At 44.6% G+C, this 20,351-nt stretch overlaps 1 protein-coding gene across 1 annotated transcript in view; it reads left to right on the top strand.

The window, feature by feature from the left end:
* Positions 1-20,351, top strand: part of HACL1 (2-hydroxyacyl-CoA lyase 1) — a 150,716-nt gene that overhangs the window by 17,371 nt on the left and 112,994 nt on the right. Inside the window, exons 5-6 of the mRNA XM_030202542.1 lie at positions 11,362-11,434; positions 20,174-20,251. Coding sequence (XP_030058402.1) covers positions 11,362-11,434; positions 20,174-20,251 — 151 coding nt within the window. The remainder of the gene's footprint in view (positions 1-11,361; positions 11,435-20,173; positions 20,252-20,351) is intronic.

Here is a 20,351-nt window from a genome sequence, read left to right as displayed (position 1 = left end):
ACATTGAACTTCATCTGCCACTTGCACGCCCATTCTCCCAGTCTCGCAAGGTCCTCCTGTAATCGTTCACATTCCTCCTGCGACTTGACGACCCTGAATAATTTTGTGTCATCGGCGAATTTAATTACCTCACTAGTTATTCCCATCTCTAGGTCATTTATAAATACATTAAAAAGCAACGGACCCAGCACAGACCCCTGCGGGACCCCACTAACTACCCTCCTCCACTGAGAATACTGGCCACGCAATCCTACTCTCTGCTTCCTATCTTTCAACCAGTTCTTAATCCATAATAATACCCTACCTCCGATTCCATGACTCTGCAATTTCTTCAGGAGTCTTTCGTGCGGCACTTTGTCAAACGCCTTCTGAAAATCCAGATATACAATATCAACCGGCTCCCCATTGTCCACATGTTTGCTTACCCCCTCAAAAAAATGCATTAGATTGGTGAGGCAAGACTTCCCTTCACTAAATCCGTGCTGACTTTGTCTCATCAGTCCATGTTTTTGTATATGCTCTGCAATTTTATTCTTAATAGCCTCCACCATCTTGCCCGGCACTGACGTCAGACTCACCGGTCTATAATTTCCCGGATCTCCTCTGGAACCCTTCTTAAAAATCGGAGTAACATTGGCTACCCTCCAGTCTTCCGGTACTACACTCGATTTTAGGGACAGATTGCATATTTCTAACAGTAGCTCCGCAAGTTCATTTTTTAGTTCTATTAATACTCTGGGATGAATACCATCAGGTCCCGGTGATTTACTACTCTTCAGCTTGCTGAACTGACCCATTACATCCTCCAAGGTTACAGAGAATTTGTTTAGTTTCTTCGACTCCCCCGCTTCAAATATTCTTTCCGGCACCGGTGTCCCCCCCAAATCCTCCTCGGTGAAGACCGAAGCAAAGAATTAATTTAATTTCTCCGCTACGGCTTTGTCCTCCTTGATCGCCCCTTTAACACCATTTTCGTCCAGCGGCCCAACCGACTCTTTGGCCGGTTTCCTGCTTTTAATGTATCTAAAAAAATTTTTACTATGTATTTTTGCTTCCAACGCTAATTTCTTCTCAAAGTCCTTTTTTGCCCTCCTTATCTCCGCTTTGCATTTGGCTTGGCATTCCTTATGATCTATCCTGTTACTTTCAGTTGGTTCTCTTCTCCACTTTCTGAAGGATTGTTTTTTGGCTCTAATGATTTCCTTTATCTTACTGTTTAGCCACGCCGGCTGACGTTTAGTCTTTTTTCCCTTTTTTCTAATACGTGGAATATATTTGTCCTGAACCTCCAGGATGGTGTTTTTAAACAGCATCCACGCCTGATGCAAGTTTTTACTCTGCGAGCTGCTCCTTTCAGTCTTTTTTTCACCATTTTTCTCATTTTGTCGTAATCACCTTTTCTATAGTTAAACGCTAGCGTACTTGATTTCCTAGTTTCACTTCCTTCAATGCCAATATCAAAACCGATCATATTATGATCACTGTTATCAAGCGGCCCTCGTATCGTTACCCCCTGCACTAGATCATGAGCACCACTAAGGACTAAGTCTAGTATTTTTCCTTCTCTTGTCGGCTCCTGAACTAGCTGTTCCATGAAGCTGTCCTTGATTTCATCAAGAAATCTTATGTCCCTTGCGTGTACAGATGTTACATTAACCCAGTCTATATGCAGGTAATTGAAATCCCCCATTATTATTGTGTTGCCCAGTTTGTTTGCGTCCCTGATTTCCTTTAACATTTCCGCATCCGTCTGTTCGTCCTGGCCAGGCGGACGGTAGTACACTCCTATCACTATCCTTTTCCCCTTTGCACATGGAATTTCAATCCACAGTGATTCCAAGGAGTGTTTTGTTTCCTGCAGAATTTTCAATCTATTTGATTCAAGGCTCTCGTTAATATACAATGCTACCCCTCCACCAATCCGATTCACCCTATCACTACGATATAATTTGTACCCCGGTATGACAGTGTCCCACTGGTTATCCTCCTTCCACCAGGTCTCAGAGATGCCTATTATATCTAATTTTTCATTTAGTGCAATATATTCCAACTCCCCCATCTTATTTCTTAGGCTCCTGGCATTCGCATATAGACATTTCAAACTATGTTTGTTGTTCCTAAGTACATCATGCTTAGTACTTGACAGTATTAATTGGCAATCTTTTGTCTGATTTTTATTGTTATTTAAAGATACCCGATCTACTACAATCTCTTTTGCAACCTCACTATCAGGATACTCTATCTTCCCTGTTATGGTGATATCTTTGAAAGATACCTTATCCCGAACCATGCTCTTTTGAGCGACTGTCGGCCTTCCCCCCATTTCTAGTTTAAAAGCTGCTCTATCTCCTTCTTAAACGCCGATGCCAGCAGCCTGGTCCCACTCTGGTTAAGATGGAGCCCATCCTTTCGGAATAGGCTCCCCCTTCCCCAGAATGTTGCCCAGTTCCTAACAAATCTAAAGCCCTCCTCCCTGCACCATCGTCTCATCCACGCATTGAGACTCTGGAGCTCTGCCTGTCTCTTGGGCCCTGCGCGTGGCACAGGTAGCATTTCAGAAAATGCTACCCTGGAGGATCTGGATTTCAGCTTTCTACCTAAGAGCCTAAATTTTGCTTCCAGAACCTCTCTCCCACATTTTCCTATGTCATTAGTACCCACATGTACCAAGACAGCCGTCTCCTCCCCAGCACTATATAAAATCCTATCTAGATGACGCGTGAGGTCCACCACCTTCGCACCAGGCAGGCAAGTCACCAGGCGATCCTCACGTCCACGTCCACTTCGAGCTTAAGCCCACTCCAAAATTGTGGCACTGGGTGAATTGCTTGCAGAGCTGCCCCAGCCCTGCTAGTTGAAGAGGTCTGCTGCATGAGCCTCCTACCATGCTGTTTGAGCAGTGCAGCAGTTGGCAGTGTGCTTCAACCACCGATGCCAGACCTCCTGCATATGCTCAGTTCAGGCACTTGAAAATGGAAAATAAGATCATATCTTTTTATTGTACTAGCCTAATACCCTTTTCAATTAGCTTGCAAAGGCCAAAACCTCTGCCTGAGGTCAGGACAGTATACTGCTGTTACAGTATCCTCTCCTGACCTGAACAAGGAAGTGTTGGTCTCTGAAGCCTAATCAAAAATGTATTAAAATCAGTCCAATATAAAGGTATCACCTTATTTTCTATTTTGTGTTTTATTTGCATTTATTAACCTTTTAGTAACACAGCTACCACATTACTTTATACTAAATTAAAAATAAAATTATTGTCTGTACCTTTGTTGTCTGGCCATTTACTTTTTCTAATTGTGTTGGTCATAGTCTCTTTCTGCTTTCCTTCATCTTCTCTTAACTCTCTTGCCAGGGTCTCCTGTTCATTTGTCATTTTTCTATTTTTTTCTTTGTTTTCAATTTATTTTTCTGCCTCTCTGTCCAGATTTAATTAATTCTTACTATCCATTCTTTAATTTCCCTCTTTTTACTTCATCTACCTATGGCTTTTCATCTTTTCCTCACCTTTGTTCTCCCCTTGCCCCTTCCTCTTATTCTCCACTCTTTCACTAGCTCTATTCTCTCCCCCCTTTCCATCCAGCGTCTTCCCTCTTTCTCTCTTGCCTATCCTTCCATCCTTTCAGCATCTTCCCTCTTTCTCTCTTCCTTTGAGCAGCCAGGGTCTCCCCCTTTCTCCCCATTCTTCTCCTCTGCAGCTTCTCTTCTGTCCTTTTCCATGTTCCCTCTTTCTCTCCCCATCTTTCCACTAATCCCTCTCTTTGTACTCCTCTTCCATCCAGCGTCCCCACTCTTCTTTCATTTTCTCCCCTCTGCTCTCTCCATTTAGCACCTTCTGTCTCCCTCTCCACGCCCTTTCCCCCTTCCCCTTCCCACCCAGTGCCCAATTTTTCTTGGCCACTGCTGCTTCTCTCGATGAGCAGCAGCCATGGCAAAACAAGAAAAGCAAGCGCGGGGCCGCAGCAGCCTTCAGGCATGCAAAGTCAGCTCTGCTGTCCTCTGTTCCTTCTGACGTCAAATTCCTGTTCCAGGGGCAGCAGAGCCGACAGCACATCCACTGCATGCAGATCTCTCTCATGAATATGCATTGTGGATATCCTGAAAATCTGACTGGCTGGGGTTTGGGAACCACTGCTCTAATGTATACTTATTCAGGTCCTCACATCTGTTCTTGTACGTCATTTGGCACAAACATCATATCATTTCTGTCACTTTTCTCTGAACAGTTTCAAGTTTGTTTTTTTTTGTCATTAGTGAAGCTAGAGTATTGTGTTCAGTTTTGGAAACCAAGTAGAGTCTCGCCAGCAACTTCTACAGGGGCATTAACACCTCCTTTCTTCTGCTGGTTATACCTCTCTGTGCAGCCTAGTATCCTTCTAGCTACAGGCATTTCCTTGCCACATTGTTTTGCTGTTTTGAGATCCTCCGACACTCTCACCCCATGGTCTTTCTCCTGAGCTGTACTGATCAGTCTCTGGCCTCCAATCTTGCTGATCTCCTTTGGATTTTTGCAGATCCAAGTGCATCTCTCTTCTCTTCACATTAAATTTAAACTGCCATAATTCTAACTGTTTATTAGTTTTTCATGCTTGTGAAAGAATATGCATAAAACACTATATTTACATACATTTTTATTGTTACTAAAATTAATGCATAATAATAATGAGGCCTCTTGTAATATGAGGCCCTAAGCTGTAGCTCATCTAGCTAATACATAATTTTGGACCTGGTTGTGTAACTTCAACTTGGAGTATTCATACAGCATGGATCAGTATACAAATCAACATACCAACAACATATTCAACATCGTCGAACACTTTTTCCATTTTCTCCTCCCCCCTCCCCTCTTTACAACTTTTTATTTTCAGCGATTGTTAACATTATGTTTCAACTGTTTTATTGACATCACAAGCTTTAAAATGACTCGTTAGATGAAATAGTACATATCATAAAACACCAACAGTATCGGAACATCAAAGCTCTGGAGCGATGCCAAACTTTTACTTTTTATTTTATTTTTTTTTTTAAACGATATTTTTATTGAAAATTTTGAATACAAAACATATCATAGCCATAACGCATCATACAACTTTCCAAAGCTTAACTGAACATTGTTTTAGTCGCTCAAACATATATCCCCTGCCCACCCTCCCCCATCCCTCCTTCCCTCAGGCACTACGGGGAAGATAGCAGCTCTTCCCTCATAAGTTCATATGGTTGCCAGATTTTTAGAAACAATGCAACCTGCCCCCTTCTCATAGCTGTTAATTTTGACATCTGATAGATGAAATCCACCTTTCGAGTTATCAACTGTAATGATGGTGTGTTTTTCTGTTTCCAGGCCCGAGCTATTTCAATTTTTGCTGCTACAAAGTATTGCACGGCCAATTTGTGCAAGCGGGCCTTCACTCCCGGGGGTCTAAGATGTAGCAGGCAACATTCAACTCGCCCTGGGTATTGCACCTTAAGAATCGTATAAACCATGTGCAACACCCGTGCCCAGTACTCTCTCACCTTTGGACAATCCCACCATATATGCATAAATGTCCCTTGTGACCCACACTCTCGCCAACATTCCGCTGACAGGCTCGGGTATATCCGTTTAAGCCTTACCGGCGTGTAGTACCACCAGTAAAAAATTTTATACCCATTTTCAATTAGTGGTTGTGCGATTGAGGGTTTCAACAAAGATCTAAAGATATGCATCCAGTCACCCGAGGGGAAGGTCCTATGCAGCTCCTGCTCCCACCTATGAACATAGTAATCCTGCGGGGCCACAAGCAAGAGCAGTGCCCTGTATATTCTAGTTACACTTCCTTTCCCCCTTCCCTCTCTAATTGCTCTCTCTAATCCTGTTTCCACCAGATCCAATTCCTCCCCTGCGCGCCGGCGTAGGAAGTTCCTTAAACAGTGGTAGAACACCAAGTCGCGCTCCTCTAGGCCATACTCTTCTTGCAGCTCAGCAAACTCCTTTATCGACCCCTGTTCCCACACCTGCCCCAACCTATACAGCCCTTTGCGTGCCCAGTCCTGGTAGACTTTCTCAGACTCTCCCAGTGGGAACCCTGGAGCTCTACAGATAGCCATTTGTAAGAAGTACTTTCTATCCGGGAACACCCTCCTTCTCACCTGTAACCAGGTTGTCAATAAATGATTTAAGCCCACCGGGACTCTGCGGATTACCGCTCTTATCTCACTCTCCGGGGACCAGAGGATATTTCCCAGATATCGTGTAGCTAGCCATGTTCTCTCCCAGTGTAACCACTTTTTGTTGTTTTCCGGGTACCAATTGGCCAAAACCCGCAACTGTGCTGCTTGATAATAGAGGAGGAAATTTGGGACTCCCATACCTCCCCTGGACGGTGTTTGAAACATCATCGACCTGCGCACCCTCGGTGGCCTCTTCCGCCATATGTATGCAAACACTTTCCTATTCAGCTGTTGAAAAAAGGAGCGCGGGATCGGTATTGGGAGAGCCAAAAATAGATATAATAACTTGGGCAATAACATCATTTTTATGGCATGCACTCTCCCCATCCATGACAGTGTCATGCCTTCCCATCTGTCTAATTCTTCAAACAGCTCCTTCAGCTTTCTGGGGTAGTTCCCCTGGAACATAGTCTCTATCCTATCAGTTACCTGAATGCCTAGATACTGAATAGATTTCTCGGCCCACTTAAAAGGGTACATCCTCTGTAACATCTGGGCCTCCTGTACTGGTGTTGTAAGGTTAAGTATTTCTGATTTATTGATATTAATTTTGAATCCAGACAATTGCCCATACTGTGTCATAACCTCTATTACTCGCTTTAAAGACTGCCGAGGATGCGCTAAGGTCAACAAGATATCATCTGCAAAGAGCATAATTTTATGCTCTCGCTTACCCCTTACCACCCCTTTTATTTCCCCGTGTTCTCGGATTCTCTTGGCCAATGGTTCGATTGAGAGTGCAAATAATAATGGAGAGATCGCACATCCCTGCCTTGTGCCCCTACCCAAGTCCAAAGGTTTAGAAAGTGAACCATTAATCTTGATCGCTGCCATTGGCTTGGTATATAGTAGTCGGAGCCACTTCAAAAACTTGCCTCCTACCCCTATCTGCCTTAATACTGCGAACAAAAAGGGCCATTCCACTTGGTCAAACGCCTTCTCTGCGTCGACCGAGAGCAGAAGTACCGGTACTTCCTCGTCCCTAACTTGTTGAATAATGTGTAATAGGCAGCGGGTGTTGTCGAAAGTCTGACGTCCGGCGATAAAGCCCGCCTGGTCCTCATGAACCAAGGAGGGCATCAACCCCTGCAGCCTCTTGGCCAAAATTTTGGTAAAAATCTTATAATCTGTATTTAGTAGTGATATCGGTCGGTACGACCCACACTGCACTGGATCTTTCCCCGGCTTTAATATCACGATTATCTCTGCCATTCTCCAGGAGCTCGGAAGTTCCTGAGCTTCATCAAAAGAGGCAATTACCCTTAGCAATAGGGGCGCTATCCACTTGGAGAATAATTTATAGAACCGAATGGGGGATCCGTCTGGGCCCGGGGCTTTATTATTAGGGAGGTCGGCGATTGCCTTCTCTATATCCTCCAAGGTCACAGGGTTCGATAGCTCCTCCAGCTCCCCCCTAGACACCCCCGGGAATTCCATCCCCTGCAGATAATGGGCTACTTCCTCTGGCAATGCCACCCGTTCCGACTGATACAGTCGTGTATAAAATTCCCAGAACACTTCCTTTATTTTCTCTGTTTGGGTATATTGTTCCCCCGACTCATTCTTTATGCTCGAGATGGCGTTACGTTGGGCCTGTTTTTTAAGTTTTAGCGCGAGCAACCTACTGGCTCTATTCCCAAATTCAAAGTGTTCTTGTTGTGTTTGTTGTAGTTGCATCGCGATCTCTGCCATTTGTAGGTCATTAAGTTGGGCTCTAAGATTATGTAGCTCTCCTGCCTTCATACTATCATTCGGGTCTGCTTTATGCGATCTCTCCATTTCTGCCAACTCCACCCTAAGGGAGGTTTCCCGCTCTACCCTCGTCCTGTCCAAATGTGCCTTAAGAGCTATTAATTGTCCCCGTAAAACTGCTTTAAATCCCTCCCATAGGCTCACCGGATGCACCTCTCCCGTATCATTAAACTGGAGATACTCCACAATGTATTTTTCAATTGCAGATATATTCTGTGGATCTAAGAGAATCGCCTCATTCAAACGCCATTGCCTCCGCTGTTTACCCCCTTCACTTATCTTCATAGTCAGCACCACAGGGGAATGGTCAGACCAGGTTCTAGGCTTAATAACCACCTCCATCATTTTTTCCCGTATCAGACCATCCCCCAGCCAATAATCTATCCTAGAGTATGTGTTGTACTTGGGGGAGAAGTAAGTGTAATTCCTTTCTGACCCGTGAGACTCTCTCCAGAGGTCTATCAGCCCCCACCGTGCCATCCATCCCTTCAGCGCTACTCGCTCCCTTTTTGCGTATGTTACTGTTCCCCCCGAATTATCCACCAAGGGGTCCATTGTTAGATTTAAATCCCCACCCACAAGCAAATGGCCCTTGGCAGATCTCAGCAAAAGCCCCTCTAGCTCCTCCAGAAATATACCCTGTCCCTCATTGGGTGCATATGCGCATACCATAGTATAGTACGTGTTGTACAGGGATACCACCACTATCACGTATCTGCCCGCTTTATCCTTTAGTACTTTATGGACCTCCCAGGGAAGAGAGCTTGAAAAGGCTATAAGCACCCCCTTTGTTTTCTTATTATCTAAGCTGGATGCTCCATGCCCTATGGGGTATCGTCTATGACGCATCAAATGTTCATGATTACGCTTTAGGTGAGTTTCTTGAATAAACAGCACATCCGCTTTTAAGCGTATGACTTCCCTAAAAACCTGCCTACGTTTCTGGGGGGTGTTAAGACCTCTCACATTAAGTGTTACACATGTGCATACAGTCATAACTATCCATTTCTGTCTCGCTAGTCATATCCCCCCCCCAGTGCCCTTTCCCCTCCCATCCCTCCCTCCACCCCCTCCCTACCTTCCCCCTCCTCCAATCATGACATACCCTGTTACCCATACATGGCATGTCCATATAGAGGAAGTCACGTCTAACCTTCAGCAACTAGCTATCAGTCTTAACATAACGACACACAACTTCTTGTCAAGCATACAAAGTATACTCAGCACAAAATTGCGTCTGCTTCTCCCAGCAGCTCAATCCAGTCTCATCCCTTGTCTGCAGACTGTGTCAGTTTCTTCTCCGAAATTTGCCTGCGCAGTCTTCCCTTGCCCTGCGTAACTCGCTGCCATTTCGGCCTGACTTTCCTTGGGCGCTCTGCTACCTGGGAGCGCTCGCTCTCTGCAACTGGTTCTTCCTGCGCCAGATATGCTTGGGCCTCTTCCAGCGACACCACTCTGCATTGCTTACCGTCCTTGAAGAACAGCAGGGCAAAAGGATGCTGCCATTTATATCGGATCCCTTCGTCCCTAAGTTGGGCAGTCAGTGGTCTCAGTTCGCTCCGCCTTTTGAGCGTGGTGGACGACAGATCATGATACAGCTCTATGGGATAACTGTCCCATTCCACTGGCTCTGCTTCTCTCGCCTTCTTCATTATTTCTTCTTTAGTTTTATAGTCCTTGAAGCAGGCCACTATGTCCTTAGGTGCATTCTTATTCCGTCCTCCCAACGCTCTATGTGCCCTCTCAATTATGATATCAGTTGGGTCTCGTGGGTCCTCCAGCGTTGATAATAGCTGAGCCGCTATACGCTGGACTACCTGCTCACAGTTCATGTACTCTGGGAGTTCCGGGACGCCGTGAATCCGGATATTGGAGCGCCTACTTCTGTTTTCGAGGTCCTCTACCTTGTCCAGTAGAAATTGGGTGTCCTCTCTCTGACCTCGTGCCCGCTGCTCCAGCGCCTGGACTGCCTCCGCGTTCTCCTCTAGGCCCGACTCCACCTCCGCTACTCGGTTGCCCAGCTCCACCATCTCTCCTCTAAGTTCCGCCCCAAGGGCTGCTATATCTTGACGCACCTCTTTTAAATCTTTTAAGTCCATTCGTATCTCCTGGAACCACGTGCAGAGTTTTGCCCAAACTTCCTGCTGAGGTATGTTCTCCATGTCGCCTCCCATTAATTCTGCTACTTCTAGGCTCCCTTGTTGCGTTCCAGTCAGGCGCGTGCTCTCACCATCTTGCAGGAGGCCCGATTTCGGCTCCCTACGTTTGAAGCCGTATGCTTGCAACTCGGCCGATTTGGCCGCCCCCGACGCCATCTGGGCTTTCACCTCGTATTCCCCCCTCGTTTTCTTATAGTTTCGCTGGGGAGTGGGTCGTTAGTGCCGCTCGTTTGCTATTGCCTCGACAAGTTGCTGAGGAGCTCCCGTTTCAAGCAGCCATTCGTGCTGCTGACGTCACTTCCTCCATGCCAAACTTTTATTGATAGTCACCTCACTCAACCCCTCCAGCCCCCCTCCCAGCGCCCCCCCCCCCCCTGCTTTTATGCATGTATGGAGGTGTGTTGATGATACGCAAGTCAAACGGATTCATGTGTCCATTCTCTTACCTCCACATGTCTGGAGTACCCCCCTTCTCCACATCGTCCATTCCCCAGCAAATTGAATGGTCCCATAAACTAAGGGCACCAAGATCCATGTGAAGCTGCATTGCGACAGTGATTTTGTACAGAATCCTATTCTCACTATTACTCAATAACCTCCATTCCCTCCACCCGCCTCCCTAGTCCTACCCCCAACTACCCCCCTCTTCCCACCTTCTCCCCTCTTCCCCTGCAAGCAGTATACGGCTCTAGTCTTAATCTACAACTCCAGGCTGCCTTCACTCCCCCACTGTTCCCCTCGATTTATCAGGCATTAATAAGCAAACTACGTCCCCTAGGGCTAAGGGTTTGCAGGTATGGCGTCCAAATCTGAAGAAACCGTACTCTACGTTTAGGTGATTGTTTTGAGTTTGATGTATGTTTTAATGCTAATGAGTGACTTCAGTAGGAATCCTTGCTGAGTAGTTTTGTGAATTCGATATTGTGTAATATCATAGATGCTATAATAGTTTCATCTCCATCTCCCGTGTCTCCCTTTTGTAATAGGCATGCATGAGTCCTCCACTTTTTTAGATTTGTTTTAATTAGGTTTTTATGCTTTACATGCAAAAACTGCACTCAGACTTTCATTTTGGTTAGGACAGTAATACCATGGGGCATTTTATTGTGAAACTTGTTGGTTTTTCACATCTTTGGCACTTCAGGCACTTTGTCAAGATTGCAGCTCTTGATGCTTGGGATATTGTGTTAAGTTTGTCTTTTTGTGTGAAGGGTGAATAATGCTCTTTCCATTCCAGGCCTTTGCTCATTATTGGTGGCTCATCTGACAGAAATCTGGAGACTTCGGGGGCTTTTCAGGAGTTTCCGCAGGTATGTGCCGTGTTATTAATATTCTGGTTGAAGTTTGCAGCTATATGTGTTTATAGGGTACTTTTCCATGTACCGGTGTTCAGACTAGAGAGTGGTAATATACTAGAGAGTGGTAATCTGACATGCTATTAATCTGAACCATCTACTGTTTTAGTAACCTGTAGTACCAGCTACTGCATGAGTGTAAAATCCAAATGGCTGAATCCACAATTGAAAAGATCCTGTAGAATTTCAATCACACGTATCAAAAAATATTCCACACTACTCTTCTGTATCAGAAGAATTGCCAGAAAAACATTCATATTGATAGTGCCGAAAGCTGGAATTCCTGTGAGGAAGTAGCCCGTTGTGGATTAGTATCTTGGGTTTTCTTTTTTTTTTAATTGAAAAGCTTTTTTCCCCTGAAGAAGTCTGTAATGGCGAAACAGGGAACCCCTGTTGGGATGTGAGCAGTGTGACTGGATTGCAAACAGAAGTATATGGACACTTTTATTTCCAAGATAAGTATGATATGAATTGAAGTTTGTGGCAACAAAAAAATTTTTGATAGAATGTTCAGCTTTTTTCTTTATCAGTAAGGAGGTTGCTGGTTTTGTATCCTCCTAAGTGGATAATTGGGGATTTATATATGTGGAGTTTTTTTATGACTGATGATTATTAAGAGCCACCTATAAAATGTAGGTTTGTCTTACAATTAGGTGTGTCTCCTTTTTGACTGAGGTCTTTTTTTCTCCACTTTATATGAATGTTTTTCTGGCAATTCTTCTGATACAGAAGAGTAGTGTAGAAGTTTATTTGATACGTGTGATGTAAAATCCAAATCCCATGACTCTGCTTCTGTAACTTGCCCACACATCTTGTGACCTTCTTTTTTTTTTTTTTTTTTTAACCAGAATGTGTATATTCAGACTAGCATGCGCAAGTAGCTCTCTCTGCTGTAGAGGTTGGCCGAAACCAAATCTGTTGCTGAAATTTGCCACTCTGTTTTCAATCGAGAATAACACTGGCCGGGCCCCACTCTTTTCTTCTCCCCACCTCCCCCACCCCAGGCTTACCTTAAACCTTGGTTGTCTTGTTGCCTAAGTGGGGCAGAAATGATGCCCAGTCACTTCTGCCATCTTTGCCATCAAAATGGCTGCTGAAACCTTCAAGAGCCGTCTTGTGAGCCATTTTGACAGCGGAGACGATAGGGGGATCAGTGACTGAGGATTGCTGCTGCCCCAGTTAGTGCAATATATTCTAACGCTCCCATCTTATTTCTTAGGTTTTTGGCATTCGCATATAGATGTTTCAAACTATGTTTGTTTGTTCCTGTTTACATCTTGCTTACAGTTGACAGAGATAATTTGCAATATGTTATCTGCTTTTTATTTAAAGACACCTGGTCTATTATGGTCTCTATTGCAACCTCACTATTGGGATACCCTATCTTCCCTGTTTTGGTGATATCTTTGAAAGATACCTTGTTCTGAACCAGGCGCTTTTGAACGACTGTCAGTCTTCCACCAGGTTCTAATTTAAAAGTTGCTCTATCTCCTTTTTAAATGTTGATGCCAGCAGCCTGATCCCACCCTGGTTAAGGTGGAGTCCAACATTCTGGAATAGGCTCCCCCTTCCCCAGAATGTTGCCCAGATCCTTCCAAATCTAAAGCCCTCCTCCCTGCACCATTGCCTCATCCACGCATTGAGATTCCAGAGTTTTGCTTGTCTCTTGGGCCCTGCGCGAGGAACGGGGAGCACTACTGAAAATACTACCCTAGAGGTTTGGCTTCCAGAACCTCTCTCCCATATTTTCCTGTCATTGGTACCCACATGCACCAAGACAACCGACTCCTCCCCAGCACTATCTAAAATCCTACCTAGGTGACACATGATGTCCACCACTTTCGCACCAGCCATCTAGCTATCTACATACCTAAAAATCAAATCACCAACTACAACAGCCATCCTAACCCTTCCCTCCTGGGCAGAAGCTCCTTGGAGACACATCCTCTGTAAGAGAGGATATTGCATCCCCTGGTGGGCTGGTCCTGGCTACAGGATTACTTCCAGCTTCACCAGAATGATGCTCTCCTTTTAGAAAACTTCCATCCTCCAAGGCAGCACAGGGACTGCCAGACTGGAGGTGGAACTTCTCTATGTTGTCACTGTAGGCCTTCTCTATATACCTCTCTGTCTCCCTCAGCTCCTCCAAGTCTACTACTCTAGCCTCAAGAGAACAGACTCACTCTCTGAGGGCTAGGAGCACACACATATGATCTGTCACCAACTGGGAGATAACCATACATGTGACACTCAATGCAAAAGACTGGTAGCACCCCTCTTGCTGTTGGACTGCTGTCTGCATCTTATTATAAAGTTGTTTAATTAAAACTACTTAAGGTACTAGGGATATCAGATTAATCTAAAGAGCCTTAAGATTATATGGTATAATATGTAATGTATGTAGTGTTTGCTTCTCAGAAACAAATTAAATGTAATTAAAACTATAATGAAAACTCTTCTCTTGTCTTAATTAGAATAATTAACTATAAATGAAAGAGTTAAGATAGGGGTAGGTGGTAATGAGGACTGAACTAGGCCCTGCTGTGCCTTCTAGAGTCTATCTGTTAATGTTATGGCAGAAAATTCAAGTTTTAAAACTATGGGGGAAAGGATATGGAGACTAGTTAATAAAGTTTTCTTTTTCTTTTTTTCTTTATTCTGTGTTTGTGTTTATTAATAACCTACAGTTCCTCTTTTAAACCCAAGCACAGAGCAAATTAATTACACTTACCCAGGGAAATATCCTCTTCTCTCAGAACTTCTCAGAAAGAAAGTTAAGTGGGACATTTCCTCTCTATATAACTTGAATTCAAGGGAGACTGCTTCAAACAAACCCTTTGAAGTTAACCCAGTAATCAGATTGCCCTTGGTAACCTTCGCAAATATTCTACTTCCTCATATCTTAATTAACACATAATTCAGATAAGTAGCAGTGCACCCTTTCCAGTAGGCAAAGAACAGAAAATAACTTTCTTTTAGGACAAAGTTTGAACCTTGCTACTATCCTTTTTAATCCTCTTGGCTGTTAAGTTTCTACCTCTAGAGAATGTTTCAGTTTAAAACTATGTGGAAAAGGGTTGTACACTATCCTGCTTATAATCGAACGAGAAAAACGCCCAAGTTCCGACCTAAATCGGGAGATGGGCGTTTTTCTCACAAAAACAAATAAAGCGGTATAATCGAAAGCCGAACTTTGGACGCTTTCAACTGCACTCCGTCGCGGATGCGGACAAAGTTGACGGGGGCGTGTCGGAGGCGTGGTGAAGGCGGAACTGGGGCGTGGTTATCACCCGAACAGAGATGGGCGCCTTTCGCCGATAATGGATACGTTTGTAGCTAGAATTTAGGGCACTTTTCCTGGACCCTGTTTTTTCACGAATAAGGCCCCAAAAAGTGCCCTAAATGACCAGATGACCCCCAGAGGGAGTCGGGGATGACCTCCCCTGACTCCCCCAGTGGTCACTAACCCCCTCCCACCACAAAAAAATGATGTTTCACAACGTTTTACTTTCACCCTCAAATGTCATACCCTCCTCCCAAGCAGCAGTATGCAGGTCCCTGGAGCAGTTGTTAGGGGGTGCAGTGGACGTCAGGCAGGTGGACCCAGGCCCATCCCCCCCCTACCTGTTACAATTGTGCTGCTTAATGCTTAGTCGTCCAACCCCCCCAAACTCACTGTACCCACATGTAGGTGCCCCCTTTCACCTCTTAGGGCTATAGTAATGGTGTAGACTCGTGGGCAGTAGGTTTTGAGGGGGATTTGGGGGGCTCAACACCCAAGGGAAGGGTGCTATGCACCTGGGAGCTCTTTTACCTTTTTTTTTGTTTTTGTAAAAGTGCCCCCTAGGGTGCCCGGTTGGTGTCCTGGCATGTGAGGGGGACCAGTGCACTATGAATCCTGGCCCCTCCCACGAACAAATGCCTTGGATTTATTCGTTTTTGAGCTGGGCGATTTCATTTTCCATTATCGCTGAAAAGCAAAAACGCCCAGCTCACACCTTGGCGAATAACACATGGGCGTCTATTTTTTTTTAAAATACGGTTCACTCCGCCCCTTCACGGACCCGTTCTCGGAGATAAACGCCCATGGAGATAGGCGTTTCTGGTCGATTATGCCGCTCTATGGAAACTAGTTGTTAAAGCTTGCTTCTCTCTTGTTTTTTTTGTTTTTTTTCTGAGACTGAACTGGGCCCTGCTGTGCCTTCTAGTGCCTTATCTGTTAATGCTGTGTCGCAGAAAATTCAAGTTTTAAAACTATGGGGAAAAGGGTATGGAGACTAGTTAATAAAGTTTGCTGTTTCTTTTTTATTCTAACTGTGTTTATCAATAACTTTCATTTCCTCTTTTAAACCCAGTCTTTAAATTAGCTGCTCTAACTAGGTTTGGATTTGGCCAGTATGGTAAACTCCGTTTCCCGGGAGATAGAGCAGGGGTGGAGGAGGTTGAGAGGGGGGATTTTTTTTTGTAGTTTCCTATACTTTCACAAACTACTGAAGACCCATCTCTTTAACAGGACATACCACAAAGATTAACACATGTGAACTCCCCCACATGTATCCAAAACTGTCTTAAAATGTTCTCTTGGTATATTACTATCATGTTTTTCATTATCATGTAACATAAAATCCTTCTGTAATACCAAACGTCTATTCTCTTCTTATTTCCACTATTCATGATGTATTGTAAGCCACATTGAGCCTGCAAAGAGGTGGGAAATGTGGGATACAAATGCAATAAATAATAAATAAAAATACTGTATTATTACAATATTCTGCATCTTGTGTTTTGAAAATATATAAAGTATTAACGTATTTGCTAAATGCAAATATTAAAGATATATATTTCCTCATTCTAGCCATTTTTTGCTTATTTAACTCATATATTTTATTAAGAAACTAGTAGTAAAGCCCCTTCTCTTCCTCCTCATCTTGACATAATTTCCTTCCCCTAGCCAAGCCAGTAAAACAATAATAAATCAAGCCCTCACAACTTGCACAATTTTTAGACCTCTCCCTATATACCTTGGTGTTTTTCACCCCAGATTAGCCAGCTCCGGCTCATTACTTCTCCCCTTTGGTTTGCCAAAGCCTTCAGGGGCAGGAGGAATACCTAATCACTCCTACCTCACTGACCCGCCACATCCAAGATACCAGTGGGTCAGCTGTAGGACTCCTGTTTCTCAGTCTGCTCCAGCTTATGCACAGAGCAACCCACTGGAGAAGCACACAAACCAAATTGTCTTTTATATAGAGACAGATATAATCTTCGATATGTGGATGGGTAGCACTGGCACAGTCCTTCAAGTAGATTCCGCAGAGATCCATACTCGTTCCTGGTCAGATCACGCCCCTATTACTATAACATCGAGGGGCGGTCCCTTAAATAGGGGGGATAGAAAATGGATATTCCCTGATGGGTTGCTGGATGATCCCAAAAACGTTAAACGTATTGAGGGGGACATTAGGGAATTTTTGCAGTTCAATGATGCCCCGGACATCAGCCTGGAGACATTATGGGAGAGCCTAAAATTGGTGATCCGAGGGAAAGTGATCTCGTTGCAAGCATATCTGAATAAAGATACCAGGGAAAAGGAAGCAGAACGACAACAGATACAACAGCTAGACATGCTGGTCAAAGGTCAGCAAGCTACAGCAGATCAACAGGAGGATCTGCATAGGGCTAGAGTACAACTATTAGCGCTGGAGCTTGTGGCTATTAAGGAACAGATGCAGTGAGTGCAGCAGGAGCACTGTGAATTTAATAATAAGGCTAGTAAGCTCCTTGCATATAAATTAAAATAACTGGCAGGTCGGAATGCCATTGGTAGTGTGAGCGATGAGGAGGGGCAGCACTGGGATCAAATAGAGGACATTCAGAGAGTGTTTCTGCAATATTACCAGAAGCTTTACCAGCTGGAAGCTCCTCTGTCAGATGCTGATCTGCAGTCCTTTTTAGATGGGGTGGACTTGCCGACTTTGAGGGGGTCCGAGCAGGATATGCTGTCCTCTCCTATAGAACTGGAGGAGGTGATAGGGGCCATTAAGGGCCTGCCCGGGGGTAAGGCACCAGGGGCGGATGGGTACAGCAATAGGTTTTATAAATGCTTTAAATCACTCTTAGCACCCATACTACTTAGATTGTTTAATACCATACAGGCGGACACGACTCTTCCTAGACCGTGGAGGCTGGCAACAGTTGTTTTGTACTTAAACCTCATAAAGATCCTCAATGCTGCAGCTCTTACAGGCCCATCTCCCTATTAGGGACAGATTATAAGATCATGACCACAATTTTGGCTGGGCGATTGCAAAAAGTATTGCCCCATCTGGTTCACGAGGACCAGGCTGGGTTTATAACGAACAGACAAACTTTTGATAATACCAGGCGGGCACAATATATATTGGAGCGGATTGAGAAGGTGGGACAACCGGCGGTTTTCCTCTCTTTGGATGCCGAGAAGGCTTTCGATAGAGTGCTGTGGCCCTTCCTCTTTGCAGTGCTGAAAAGAGCGGGCTTTAACGGGCAGTTTATGAGCTGGGTCTAAGCGCTCTATCGACACCCCATGTCCCAACTACGGATTAATGGCTCCAATAAGGTGCCCTTTGAACTTTATAGGGGCACACGGCAGGGATGTGCTCTATCACCGCTGCTGTTTGCGTTGTTTATGGAGCCCCTAGCGAGCTTGGTTAGACGGGATCCCAATGTGCAAGGTGTCAGAATAGGGAGGCAAGAAACTAAACTTCTGCTTAATGCGGATGATGTGCTGCTCACGGTTTCACACCCTCAGACTTCTTTGAGAGCTGTGATGGAGATTCTTAAGCAATATGGAATGGCCGCTGGCCTAAAGATTAACCTTCAAAAATCTGAACTCATGCCGCTACAATTTCCAGAGGGGCTCCAAGCTGAATTACAACCGCTGTTCCCATTTAAATGGACTCCTAAAGGTATTAGATACCTGGGAGTTACTTTGACACCTAAAACTGAGGATTTATACCTGGAAAACTTTCCCCCTAAATTACAGGACTTATTTCGGGAATTGGATAGATGGGGGGGGGGGGGCTTCGCTTGTCCTGGATGGGGAGAATAGCGGCGGTGAAGATGACCATACTGCCTAGGCTGCTTTACCTATTTATGGCTGTGCCGGTTGCTATTCCGCATACATTTTTCCACACACTTAATAAGAAGGTGTTCACCTTTATTTGGCGTAAGAGACCTCCCCGGGTGAACCGCAAGATCTTATATCAGCTTTGCAAAAATGGGGGTATGGGAGTACCAAATTTTGGGTTATACTATAAAGCTGCTCTGTTTCAAATGTTAGCTATGTGCCTGAAAGGGCCAACTAAATTATGGACCCACACTGCACAATGGGGATTGAAAGGGGTGCCTATTTGGGCGGCACCATGGTTGCCCATGCCTTTGCTACGGGGCTTACTATCGGGGTTAAATGATCAGATGAAGGTGGCATTGGGTGAGTGGGCACGATGTAGGAATGTCTGGTTTCCGGGGTGTAAATATCACTTGACCACACCCATTATATACACGACAGATTTTACTCCTGGTTGGGTAGAGGGAGTATTTGGGCGATGGTCAGCCGCTTCTTTGCGTCTGTTGGGGCAGATATGGGAAGAGGGGACTTGCTTTTCATTTAACACCCTACAGGATGAGTTTGGCCTCACAGATCGGGATAGATTTCCTTATATGCAGATCAGGGATTTTGTGTATCAGAGAGCAAAATCAGAACTTTCCCTGCCTGTAACGGTGTTAGAAATGGCAATGAGGAATGGAGAGGGGGAATCTCCAGGATTTATCATGCACTATTACTTAGATCCCAACTCTTAGAACGCTGTGTTCATAAGTGGGAGTCCTTACTAGCAGTTAAATATGATCCAGCCCGGTGGGGTCGGATCTATAAGAATCTATTGTCCTTTTCGGTTGCCACTCCAATGGTGGTAAATGGGTTCAAGATGTTATATCAGTGGTATATGACCCCTAACAGAATAGCCCGCATTTTTTAAAACTGGTGAGGCACAATGCTTGCATAAATGTGGGTCCATAGGAACTTCTTGGCATATATGGTGGGACTTGCCCGGTGATTCAACAGTTTTGGAGAAACTTACAAGCCCGATTGCATGGAGGCCTGGGAGTTGCGGTCACCCTTAGTCCGGGCTTATGTTTGCTGAATATCTCACCACAGATGCGCCGTGGTTCGCAACACTCTCCTGACTGCTGTAACAATATGAGCCATCAGACTTTAATTGCAAGAATGTGGAAGCAAACTGCGGTCCCAACGGTGGATCAGGTTTTGACTAAGGTGGACTACTGCTGTCTAATGGATAAACTTACTGCTTTACGGAGAGGTGGTATGATTCGGTTTCTAAAAACATGGACTGCATACATGGGGTGGAGGGGTTTATCAGTGTGATCTCTAGTGGAGGTGGTTGTCTTTGTTCTGGGATAAGATTTCTCCTTCTGAATACCCTGGGGGGAGGGCGAAGGGATATTGTATAGTTCTGATGGGGATATAAAGATATGCTGTTTAGGATGTGATGTGTATGATGTTTGTTTGATATGGAAATGCTAATAAACACACTTTCAAAAAAAAAAAAAAGACAGATATAATCTGAACTTATGCTTTCACTGCTGTGACATGGAGGAACATTGATTAAACTTGTATTTTCTGTTTTGCCTTTTCAGGTTGAAGCTTGTCGACTGTACAGTAAATTTTCTGCCAGACCCAGTAGTCTTGAAGCCATTCCCAGTGTCATTGAAAAGGTACCAAGTACAGTCACAGGCAATCTGTATTTCTCACATTCTGTCTATGAAAGTCGGTGTCTATTAGAACATATGAATAGCCATACTGGGTCAGACCAAT

Source organism: Microcaecilia unicolor, chromosome 1 (assembly GCF_901765095.1).
Source record: "Microcaecilia unicolor chromosome 1, aMicUni1.1, whole genome shotgun sequence".
NCBI lineage: Eukaryota > Metazoa > Chordata > Amphibia > Gymnophiona > Siphonopidae > Microcaecilia > Microcaecilia unicolor.
This window is presented reverse-complemented; position numbering and strand designations above follow the sequence as displayed.